The sequence below is a fragment of the Prionailurus viverrinus genome, chromosome B3 (assembly GCF_022837055.1).
Source record: "Prionailurus viverrinus isolate Anna chromosome B3, UM_Priviv_1.0, whole genome shotgun sequence".
In the NCBI taxonomy this organism is placed as follows: Eukaryota; Metazoa; Chordata; class Mammalia; order Carnivora; family Felidae; genus Prionailurus; species Prionailurus viverrinus.
Genome location: NC_062566.1, coordinates 65,637,931 through 65,651,308, shown reverse-complemented (window position 1 = coordinate 65,651,308; position 13,378 = coordinate 65,637,931). Strand labels below are relative to the sequence as shown.

Below are 13,378 nucleotides of genomic sequence, written 5' to 3'. Positions count from 1 at the left end.
CTGCAATGGACAGGTGTATGCTACCGTATGATCTGCTGATTTGGTGGGGTGGTCAGCAGGTTGTGTCCATTAGGAAAACTTGGTTAGCAACATTCTATCCTGCCAAGCTGGGGGGAGCAGACAAACAAATACCCCTCATGTAAGAGCATGTGCTGAGAGAGGAGTCAAGGCTAGAAGAGCAGCCAACTTCAAAGGCAGGCTCCTCAAACCCTTACTGAAATGTGTTACAAAGCTGTCTCTTACAGGACACTGCATTCCATGGGAAGTGATAAGAAAATGTTGTAGAACAGAGGCTGCCTGGGCAGGTTAGTCACTTAAGCATCCAACTTAGGCTCAGGGTGAGTTTGAGCCCCACATGGGGCCCTCTGCTGTCAGCACAGAGACTGCTTCAGACCCTACGGCTTCCTACTTACTGCCCCTCCCCCTGCTCATGTGGCTTGCAGGCTCTCTCTCTCTCAAAAATAAACATTTAAAAAAAGAGAAAATGTTGTAGGATAAAAAATAAGGACTGAATTATATTTACATGGCCATTCTTAGAATGGCTAAAGTCTTTATAAAGTTATCCCACAAAGAATGTATATAGAAGAAAAGAAATCCATGAACATAAAAAATTAAACCAAATTTCCCCCAAATCCTGTGCAAACTTGAAGCTTTGATGAATTCTAGCCAGTTAGGAAATGCCCAAGGCAGACAGCGCACAAATATTTGTGTTTTTCCTGAAATGATTGATGAGTAACAAAACGTAACTATTCTCACTTTAAAAAACACAAAATCTCAAGGTGGAGGGTTATCATTTTCAAGAGCAAAAAGAGAATTTTTTATGTAACTGAAGTTACATTGCTATCACCTTAAAATAGACTGTTATATCTCTAAGATGTTGTAAGCAACCCCATAGTAACTACAAGGCAAAAATCTAGAGTAGATACACAAAAGATAAAGAGAAGGGAATTGAAGCATACCATTATGGTAAATCACCAGCTCACCAAATAAAAGGGGGGGACAGCAAAAGAGGAAGAAAAGTACAGGGAACTACAACACATAATAAAACAATAAATAAGATGGCATTGTCCTTTAGAATCCTTTCTGACATTAGGAAGTCCTAGCCTGTCAATAATTACTCTAAAATGTAAATGGATTAAACTCTCCAATCAAAAGGCCTAAGTGGCTGAATGACTAAAAAAACAAAACCCAACTATATGCTGCCTACAAGAGACTAACTTCAGCTTTAAGAACATACAAAGTCACAAAGTAAAGGAACAGAAAAAGATATCCATGCAAATGGAAACCAAAAGAAAAAAAAATAAATAAAAGCAGAGGTAGCTATACTTAGACAAAATAGACTTTAAGTCAAAACCTGTAACAAGAACAAATAAGGTCATTATATAATGACAAAGGAGACCGCTCATTGTAAGTCTGTAACAATCATAAACATATATCACACACACACACACACACACACACACACACACACACACACATATATATATATATATATATTCTCCTATATATACATATGCCCAGAACATCATACCACCTAAATATATTAAGCAAATACTAACAGATATGAGGGGTTAAATAGAAAACAACACAAAAAATAGCAGAGGGATTCAACACCCCCACCTTCGACACTAGATAGAATACTCAGAAAAAATCAATTAGGAAGCACTGGACATGAACTGCACTTTAGACCAAATAGACTTAACAGACATATATAGAACATTCATCAGAGCAACAGAACACAAAATCTCAAGTGGACATGGAAAATTCTCCAGGATAGATCATATGTTAGGCCACAGAACAAGTCCAAACAAATTTTAAAAGACTGAAATCATACCAAATATCTTTTCTGACAATAATAATCTGAACTAGAAATTAGTAACAGGAGGAAAACAAAGGAAATTGCAAATATGTGGGATTTAAACAACATACTTCTGACCAACTAACGGGGCAGAGAAACCTAAAGGAAAATCAAAAACTATTTTTAAACAAATGACAATGGAAACAGAACATAGAAAAGCTTAGGGGGTGTTGCAAAAATAGTCCTAAGAAAAAAATTTACATTGATAAATGCCTGCATTAAGAAAAAAGAAAGATCTCAAACAATCTTTTACACCCCAGGAAACTAGAAAAAGAACAAGCTAAGCCCAAACTTGGCAGACCAAAAGAAATCACAAAGATCAGAGGAGAAATTATGAATTAGAGAGAAAATGAATACAAAAAAAAGTATCAAAAATATAGAAATTCTCTCTTATTTGCAGTTCAGCTTTTGTGGTTTCAGTTACCCATGGTTGACCATAATCTGGAAACAGATGATCCTCCTCTGATGACTTATCAGAATGTTAACAGCATTCTAACACTATGTCATAATGCCTACATGCATCATTCACCCCACTTCATCTCAACACATAGGCATTTTATCATCTCATCATCACAAGAACAAGAAGGCGGAATATAGCACATCGAAATATTTTGAAAGAGGAGTGCCTGGGTGGTTCAGTCTGTTACGCTTCCAACTCTTAATTTTGTCACAGGCCGTGATTTCATGGTAGTTCATGAGCTCAAGCCCTGCATCTGGTTTCAGGCTGCCCCCTGTTTGGGATTGTCTCTTTCCATCTCTCTCTGCCCCAACCCCCCCCCCCTCACTCTCACTAAAAATTAAATATTTTGAAAAAAAGAAAATACTTCTTATAAAAAAATTTGAAAGAAAGAGAACACATTCATATAGATTTCATTACAATATATTCTTATAATTATTCTATTTTATTAGTAGCTACTGTTGTTAACCTCTTCCTGTGCCAAATTTATAAATTAAACTTTATCCTAGTTGGGTATGTACATACAGGAAAATACATCGTATATCTAGGGTTTGGTTCTGTCTGCAGTTTCAAGCATCCATTGGGTCTATTGGATTCATCCCCAACAAATAAGGGAGGCCTACTGTTAGAGCTTTTTCCCAAGGTTTATTGAGAAATAATTGAGATATATCACTGTATAAGTTTAAGTTGTACAACATGATGGTTTGATTTATATTTAATGTAAAATGATTACTGAAATAGGTTTAGTTAACATTCATCATCTCAAAGAGATAAGAAGAAAAATTCTCCTTGTGATGAGAACTCTGAACTTAATCTCTTAACTTCCCAAGTATCATAAAGCAGAGCTATTGATAGTCATAACATTGTACATTACACTCCCACTACTTATTTCTCTTATAACTGGAAGTTTGTATCTTTTAACTGCTTTCTTCCAATTCCCCCTCCACCCTCGCCACATCTAGTAACCACAAATTTATCTTTTTCTGAGATTCGACTGTTTTTGTTTTAAATTCCACATAGATCATACAGTATTTGTCTTTCTCCTTCTTGTTTCACTTAGCATAATACCTTCCAAATCCATCCATCCATCTTGTCTCAAACAGTAGGATTTCATTGCTTTTTATGGCTGAATAATATTCCATGCTGAAGATATATATATATGTATATATGTATGTGTATGTATATATATATATATATACATAATAGTGGGGTTACCAATTTACAATCCCACCAACAATGTGCTAGGGTACCTTTTTCTCCACATTCATACCAACATTTCTTACTTTTTTGTTTGTTTGTTTTCTTGCTGATGGACATTTTAACAGGAATGAGGAGATATTTAATTGTAGTTTTATTGCACTCCCCTAATGACCAGTGATGAGCACCTTTTTCTGTCCCTGTTGGCCATTCATACATCTTCTTTGGAAAAAAATGAATATTCATGTGCTTTGCCTTATGCTTATTTTTGAGAGAGAGACAGATCATGAGCAGGGGAGGGGCAGAGAGAGGAGACACAGAATGTTAAGCAGGCTCCAAGCTCTGAGTTGTCAGCACAGAGCCCCATGTGGGGCTCAAACTCACAAACTGTGAGATCATGACCTGAGCTGAATTCAGACGCTTAATCGACTGAGCCACCCACGTATCCTGATTTGCCCATTTTTTATTGGAATATTTGGCTTTTACCATTGAGTTGCATGAATCCTTTATAACTTTTGGATATTAAATAATAAATTGATATGGTTTGCAAACACTTTTTCCCACCCACAATTTGTCTTTACACTTTGTTGATACTTTCCATCGCTGTGCAGAAGCTTTTTTAGTTTGATGTAGGCCCACTTGTGTGTTTTGAGTTGGGTGCTTGTGCTTTAGGTGTATATTTCCAGAAAATCATTACCAAGCTCCTTATCTTGGAGTTTTTTTTCCTAAGTTTTCTTCTAGAAGTTTCATAGCTTCAGGTTTTATATTTAAGTCTGTAATGTTTCAAGTTATTTTTCATGAGTGGTGTAAATTAGGGGTGTAGCTTTATTCTTTTATATGAGAATATCCCATTTTCCCAGCATTAATTAAAGAAACTGTCTCTTTTCCATTGAGTGTTCTTGATTTTTCTTTCAAATAGTAGTTGAATGTATATGCTTGGCTTTATTTCTGAGCTCTGAATTCTGGTCCATTGGCCTATTCGTCTGTTTTTATGCCAATATCATACTGTTTTAATTACTGTAGCTTTATAAATAGCTTGAAATCAGGAAGTGTAATGCCTCCTGCTTTGTTCTTTCTCAGAATTTGACTCTTTAATCTTTTGAGGTTCCATATAAATCTTAGGAGTTTTTTCTACTTCTGTAAAAAATGCCATTGGAATCTTAATAGACATTGCATCAAAATTACAGTTGGCTTTTGGTAGTATGGACATTTCAACAACACTAATTCTTCTAACCCATGAACATGGATACCTTTCTGTTTATTTGTATCTTTTCTATCAATTCCTTGTAGTTTCCAAAGTAGTGATTTTTCACCTCTTTGGTAAAATGTATTCCCTAGTTTTTTATAGCTAATATAAATGGGATTGATTTCATTATTTCCTCTTCAGAAAATATGTTGCTAGTGTATAGAAACACTACTGAATTCTCAATGTTAATTCTGTATCCTGCACTAAACTGAATTTGTTCAGTAGCTCTGTTTTCTGGGATGAGTTTTTAGGATTTCCCATATATAAAATCATACCATCTGCAAATATAGACAGTTTTACTTTTTCCTTTCTAATTCTAATGATTTCATATCTTTCCTTACCTGATTGCTTTAGCTAGGACTTCCAGAACTATGTTGAATAAAAGTGGTGAAAATTGGCACTGTGTCTTACTCCTGATCTTAGAGTAAAAGCTTTCAACTTTTCACCGCCAAGTATCATGTTAGCAGTGGGCTTATCCTATATGGCCTTTACTATGTTGAAATGTGCTTCTATGGCTAATTTGCTGTATGTTTTATTATAAACATGATGTTGAATTTTGTTGACTGCTTTTTCTGCGTCTGGGATGATCATATGATATTTTTTTTCTTTCATTATATTAACGTGATACATTGATTGATTTTTGTGCATTGAACCCTCCTTGCATGCCAGGTATAAATCCAACTTGATCATTCTGAATGATCTTTTTAATGTGCTGCTGAATTTAGTTTGCCAGTATTTTGTCCAAAAATTTTGCATCTATGTTCATCAGAAGCACTAAACTGTACTTTTCTTTTCTAGTAGTGTCTGATCTGGCTTTAATATTGGAATTATGCTGGCCTCATGGAATGCATTTGGAGTGCTCCCTCCTCTTTGATTTTTTGGAAAGGTATGAGAAGGAGTGGTATCATTTTAAATAATATTGTTAAATAAAAGCTATACGTATTCAGTTTGAACTGGACCCCACAAGTATGTGCCCGTTGAGTGTAGGCAGTGTATGTGGAGGCATGACCTGCAGGACTTCTACTAACTTCACAACCTTCATCTGTATCTTTACTCCTGAATATATATGAAGATGATGAAGAGGGATGTGGACGATCCTCTACTATTCCCTCTTCTTCTGCCTAACTTGCATGAGCTCGGGTATGGTCATCAAGTTTCTTGTGTAACAGGCCAAACCTTATGGGCCATATGGTGTCTGGTGAAACTATGCAACTCTGCTTGTTGTAGCACAAAGGAGCCATAAACAATACATGAACAAGTGGTTGTGGCTGTGTTCCGATAAACTTTATTTGAGGAACAGGCAGTGGTCCAAATTCGACCTATAGGTCATAATTTTCCAACTCTTAATCCAGAATTACATTTTTTAAGCTTTTTTCCTTTTGTTCAACAATTCAGCATGGTCCCATACCACTTATGTCCAGTTATAATCCAATATGATTAAAGAAGAGAATAGTCACACCAACATATTTATTTATTCATTCATTCAATACATTTTTAGTGTTGGTGATTAATTTTGGGATAAGTAACAGATAAAACATCTTGAATGAGAATGAATCATGAATGCATATAAGACTTGCATAAAGTCTTTTGCTTCTTCTGGAAAAAAAATTGATACATAGGGCTCATTCTCTGCCACTCCATAAATGAGGGCATCTGCAATAATTGTAGACTTCTCCTTCTTCCCAAATCAGCAAATCTAAGTAGGCTCACATTTCCTGTTTTAAATGGTACCTATTTCCACCCATCCTGCATATTATCTTGCCTGATATACAGGAGATATTCTAACACCTTCCTTCTTTTTTTACCTTTCATCACCAAGTAACTCTTCTGATATTTTTTTTTCCTCTTGGGAAAATTAACATGACTCATAGAACTGGTACCCAGGAGAAATCAATAAAAGTCTGGTTAGTAGAAATCTAAGAAATATCAGTGGGTCACTAACACCTACTACCACTAATTAACTGTATTCTCACTGGGAAGAAACATATATTTTTGTCTTGAAGGTGATTATACTACAAAGCAGAAAACAAAAATATTGAGATTCTACAAATGCTGCTGCACACCCTAGAACAGAACAGGTAGGTTAGAAAAATATTCCTAATGTTGAGCAATACCATAGCAATCTCTCCCCTCTTATTCTTCCATTCCACTTTCTCTCTTTCTTTTCGACTTGTATACTTTCCTTCTGTCTTCAGTTATTCCAGTCCCTTGAACACTATTCTTACTATTTTAATCACAAAATTATATTAAGCCTGATGAAGGAGATATTTCTGAAAAGATTAACATTTATGATATCTGGTTTTGGTAGGTTGGTACCTCAAGAATCTTGTATCTCTCACCACTTTCTTCATCATCTTATGTGACACTTCACATTTGCTATTGTGAAGACCAAATATGGTAAATATTTCTTGCCCACTCCATTCCCACTCATGCTCCTAACCGACTGCACAAATGGAAATGATTCTCTGTCCTCATATGGGGAATGCTGGAGTGGAGTCCCTCCACTTGGCATATTTGATAAAGCATCTGATGATGTTAGCCAATGACTGGGTCAAGAAATAAAGAGAGAATAAGAATGAATATGAATTAATAACTGGTATCCATCAGTTCTCAAAATACGGTACAACAGTGACAAGACACTGGCAAAATGAGTTTGGGACAGCTTTGCTTCTCTGTGTTTTCAGTTTTAGGTTGGTGATAATTGCTCTTGGCTCCTTAAGAAGTGGGAATTTTCAATCACTAAAATAAAAAAACCTGAGTTCTATCTGATTCTCTGCATTACCTACATAAAAAGTTTTGTATGTTCTGAATGTTAAAGTCAAAATATCCAGCAGGAATATAAACCAACTCTTTTGAGGCTCTGCCTCCAAAGAATTTCTAATTCTTAATGTTTTCTAAGCAAGAAAAACAACTAAAAAAATTTTAAGCAGATTGAATTCATCCTCTCCTCATGCTGTAAGCATGAACTCAATCTTTCAGAATAAACTAATTACTAGAATCAATTCCTGATAAATCATGAGCAAAGATGGGATCCTCTGTAAGCAGGGTAATCATCACAACATGGCACGCAGTCACTAGTAAGTCTGATTTTGCTACACACCTTTAGCTTTTCTCTTTAGACAGATTTCTTCAGTCAATTCTGTTTTAGGAAATATTAGGAAGAATAAAATTTGATTAGCAAAATAAAGATAGCTTATATTAATGCTTTCCCATTGTTTTCAGTGTAAGACTTGCATGTTTCAAATAACACACCAGCATTCTATAAAAAGCCATTCAGTTGCCTATCATTAATATTCCTTAACTCCAAACTCATTCACATGTATTGAATGTACGTGTAAAGTTCTGGTTAAAATTAGGCATAAAACACCAAGATTTTCTACATAGTATACCAGTAATTGTCATTTACCCCCAAGAAATGATGGTTTAAATTTTAAATTATGAATCTAGCACCAAAAATATGTAATAATCTACCTCTCTCACATATATGCATTCTCTACTCTCTCCATAAATCTCACAAGATGCTTCTTTTTCTCTTGCCCTTCTCTATTATTTATTTGAGAGAAACAGAGACAGAGATGGATAGAGCACCACTCCCTTCACCCCTTTCTCTACAACCCTCTACAACCCTTCTGTCTGGCAACTACAAGTTTCTTCTCTGTATTTATGAGTCTCTTTCTACATTTTCACAGTTTTTATTACAAACATGTGGCCAATATAGAAAAAACAAAATATACATGGCCAAGTTTTTTAATATTAAAATTACCTAAAATGTCATTGATCCAGTGATCTTCTTGAGATGTTCATGTATTTACATATTTTTGTAGTGTATACTTGTAAAGAGCATATCACATAACACATACTCATTTGTAACCAGGTTTTGTCACTTTATAATTTAGTGGACATGTCAAATCCAAATTTGCATTGTTTATAATGGCTACACTCATTTTGGTACTAATCTTTTCAATTCCCTTCTGCATATCTTCTAATATCTTATCTCTTAAATGTACTTTTATTTTTTCACTTTAAATTAAATAATGAATGGGTCCAAATGAATTTATATATCTTCATCCTTTCTACTTATTCAAACTGAAAACAGATATTCCCCTGGAAAAAAGTTGTTGGGAGCAATTCTGCACACCTCCAAATAGCATTTTAGCTGAACTAAGCTTCAAATATTTGAAGACAAGCTCTCCTGATGCTTGAGATCCAGTAGTTTTGACATGCTCTTAGTATATCACAATTAAATATTTTGATTCAGTGAGCATAATTATTTCTGTTTTGTGTTTAAATTGCCACTCATTAATCCTAGAACACACCTTTCAAAAGCACAAAATCTCTCTCAATCCTAGCAAAGTACTGAAAAGCCATTTTTCGGAGTCTTCTGACACTCTCTTTTTGGCATTGGGAGGTTCATTTGACCTCAAATGTATCTTAATTTTCCAAGTGACTTGTTGCAATCACAAGAATTGTAAACTATCAAAGGACTAAGCCTTTTCGTTTTATGTTACCACTCCTTTTACATTCAACACTCTTTTACTCATTGGCTTTTACTCATTGGCTTGGTCACAATGAGTGTTAATTCCCAAGATTTCACAGGTGTGAAGTAAAGATTAGTCAGAGAGTACATTCTGCAAGAAAATGTGTACAAGTATCATTAAGAGTTTGAACATTCAAATTATGGGTAACTATTCACAAAACAGAAGATGTTTTCCTGAATGCATATGGAAAAGACTGAGAAAGACTGAATTATTGCACAACGAGCATGGTAAAGAGGCTCTTTACCAGGAAGTGTTACTCTTTGCTCCTAATTCCTCCATGTTTCCAAATAATTGTTTCTTTCTCTCTCTAGTTGAACTTATGATTATCTCAATTCTCCTATTCATTTGTCTTCCTTTCATTTACCTTCTCTGTATGTTTTCCAGCTTCACATTTTGGCAATTACAACATATCTTCCACAAATTCATTGAGGGGCAAAAGCATATCAATGTTCAGTACCCATATTTCTCAATTCTTCCTTATTTTCTACCTTCAGAATACTTCAGCGTCTTCTCTACTGATTGAGCCAATGGATGGACCAAATGACTCTGTGGTATCTGAATTTGTATTGATTGGTCTTTCAAATTCATGGGAGATGCACCTTTTTCTCTTTTGGTTCTTCTCTCTGTTCTACATGGGAATTATCCTAGGAAACCTCTTCATTGTGTTCACGGTAATTATTGATTCTCATTTATACACCCCCATGTACTTCCTATTGGCCAACCTCTCTCTTCTTGATCTAGGTCTGTCCTCTACCACAGTGCCCAAAATGATCTCTGATCTTTTCACTGACTGTAACATCATTTCCTTTCCAAAATGCATGATACAGATATTTTTTATTCATGTCATGGGTGGAGTTGAGATGGTGCTGCTCATAGCCATGGCATATGACCGGTACACCGCAATCTGTAAACCTCTCCACTACCTGACCATCATGAGCCCCAAAACGTGTGTCTCCTTTGTAGTGGCTGCCTGGATAGTGGGGATAATCCATGCTGTATCTCAGTTTGTTTTTGTCATAAACCTGCCCTTTTGTGGCCCTAATGAAGTAGATAGTTTTTACTGTGATTTTCCTCGCGTCATGAAACTTGCTTGTGTAGACACTTACAAGCTAGAGTTTGTAATCATTGCCAATAGTGGGTTTATATCCATGGCTACTTTCTTCTCCTTAATTATATCCTATATCTTCATTTTGGTCACTGTCTGGAAACGTTCTTCAGGGGACTTGTCCAAAGCATTTGTCACACTGTCAGCTCACATCACTGTAGTGATTTTGTTTTTTATGCCATGCATGTTTCTCTATGTGTGGCCTTTCCCTACATCATCACTGGATAAGTATTTGTTCATAGTCGACTTCGCTATCACCCCCGTCTTGAATCCTGCCATCTATACATTAAGAAACAAAGACATGAGAGTGGCCATGAGAAGACTGGGCAAGCGGATTGTGCATCCTAGTCGTATCTAATAATGAATGGAGATCTAGATTCTACATGCTGCAAGCTCACCAAGAACACTGCAAGTCATATGACTGTCGACATTACTATGAAAAGAGCCACCATGTGGGGAGATAGTTCAATAAAAGCCCATCTGTAGAAACTGAATGTTGAATCAGAGGTGACTCTATTTGGCTAACGACAGAGAATAAGTTGACCTCATCTACTTCCATCAAGAACAGAGATGAGAATAGAAAACTGACTGATTTCTAGAAGTAAACTTAACATTCAAATACCATTTTCTAAGTGACATTTTCTGGGACTTGCTTATTGAATTTATTCTCATTATCATAAATACCTCAAAAATGATAAATATATCTCATAGTAAACTTATGGGTTTAATAGATAAAATGTGACTTTGAGTAAATCAAAATCCATAAATTATATTTTTAATTCCTATTTTAACTTACAATAAGAACAAAATAAACTGTGTGTTACTTATGTTGAGCCTGGAACACAAACTTGACTGTCAGTTTAGGATGCCATTGTAGTTTTAGGTTTCAATTAGAATTACAGGTGAGAGAGTTTCCTTAATGCTACCGATACTTTAGTAAATACAAACCAGAGCTTTTTGCACTTTGCCTGCCTCTCTACTATTGTAAAAATGAAGTCTTTCCAATATTCAACCAACTGGTTTATTCCCCAGGGAAAAAAAATGCATAGAAATAATAGCTGTTCCAAAGAAGAATAATCACCCAAGAGTGTATATTTAAAGTCCCTGGCTTCCTTGAATATGATTTCTTAGTCAGATAAAACATCTCCCAGGAGTTTATATATCTGAGTTTGATAGCCTTGGATAACAAGCCAAACATATTAAAGCATATTCAGTTTAATTAAGAATTTCTAGACTTGGAATAAATGCTTTATTAAACTTATATATAACTTTTTCATTCATTTATTTCTACTGCCCTGTGAATAAAATCTGCTGAATTGAGGAAACTAATGCCTATATTTTTTGCCCTGCGTTTCTCCAAGAAACCTTTCAAAAAACATCTCTGCTTCCTCTATACAAATTAATCATTAATACTTCTTTTAATGCTTTGGCATTCATCTGGGTGGAAATTTCTTCTTTACTTGATCATTGCTAACCACTCCCTCTTTCAAATATTCCACTGGACTTCCGAGAAACTAATCAGTCTCTTGTTTTTCCCCCAACTCTTTTGGAACTCCTTCCCAGTAGCAGTTTCCTGGGTTTGTCTCATCTGCTCCAACACCAAACAGTGTTCCTCAGAATTACACCTCTGGCCTATTCTCACTCCATATTCTATCCCCAGGTGGGCTCCTTTCCCTTGGCTTTAATTTTACCATGTCAGCTAGGAACTTCAAAGCTGGGGTATTATTTCTTTAGTTCCTACTTCATAAATCTGTCTACTGACCTGATGCTTTGAGGGCATCTCCCACTCAGCAGGTCTTAGACTAATCATCTCATTCTTGAACCTGATCTTCTTCCAGATCCCCAACCACAATAACTGGCACCAATATTTACCCAGTTCCTCAATGCAAAATCCAGGAGTAATAATAGACTCCTCCCTTCCCTGATCCTCAGTATTCACTAAAATTGAAAATCCTATGAATTCATACTCTAAATACCTCTTAAATACATCCCTTTGTTTTCCTCTAAACATCACCATTCTTGTCCAAGATTTCACATCTTTTTTCAAACAAAATATTAAGTCACCTATATGTCTTCCCACTTCACATCTTATTTGCCTTGATTCCTATTATCTACATTCAGAATGAGATTTTTGTATTTTATTTATTTATTTATTTATTTATTTATTTATTTATTTATTTATTTATTTTAATGTTTATATATTTTTGAGGGAGACAGAGACAGAATGCGAGTGGGTTAGGGGCACAGAGAGAGAGAGACACAGAATATGAAGCAGGTTCTAGGCTCCGAGCTGTCATCACAGAGCCCGATGCGGGCTCGAACTCACGAGCTGTGAGATCATGATCTGAGCTGAAGTTGGACGTTCAACTGACTGAGCCACCCAGGTGCCCCCTGAATGCGATTTTTTAAAAATACAAATCTAAGCATGCGATCGTTTTCTTCAAGACCCTTCACATACTTGTCACTACTCTTAAATTAAAACACAAACCCCTTTTCAAGGTTTATCAGGCCATCCAAGACCTGGCCCTCATCCTCCTCTCTAGCCTCAGAGGACATGCTCTAGCCCTGAAATTCCAGAAGCAATTTTGTTTCCTTTGCTTGCCCCAAAACTTCATTCTCTCTCATCTTGAGGCTTTGCAGTGGCTCATTATTCTGTCTGAAACATTGGTCCTTCATGCTTTGCCTATTAACATCTATCCATTCTTCAAATCTCAGTTTCAGCACCATACTGTTAGGAAAATCTTCTCAGAAGCTGAGTCCAAGAGAGCTCCTTTCGTTGTATGTTATTATATACTCCATAGTACCATTTCTGTAACATAGCTATTTCTAATTTGATGTGTGTATTCCTCATTATATTTTAAGTTCCATGTAAGGAAGGGCTGTGTCCATCAAGGTTACTGCTATAACATCACTAACATTATTACAGGAAGATGCTCAATAAATATTTATCTTTAAATAAATGAATAAAGCCAAAATA

General features: G+C 35.6%; 1 protein-coding gene across 1 annotated transcript; it reads left to right on the top strand.

Moving 5' to 3' along the window:
- The first annotated feature begins 9,820 nt into the window (after positions 1-9,820).
- LOC125168843 (olfactory receptor 4F15-like) lies at positions 9,821-10,759 on the top strand. Its single transcript, XM_047864243.1, has one exon. It carries the CDS (start codon positions 9,824-9,826, stop codon positions 10,757-10,759), a length of 936 nt encoding a protein of 311 aa, XP_047720199.1. The 5' UTR covers positions 9,821-9,823.
- The last annotated feature ends 2,619 nt before the right edge of the window (positions 10,760-13,378 follow it).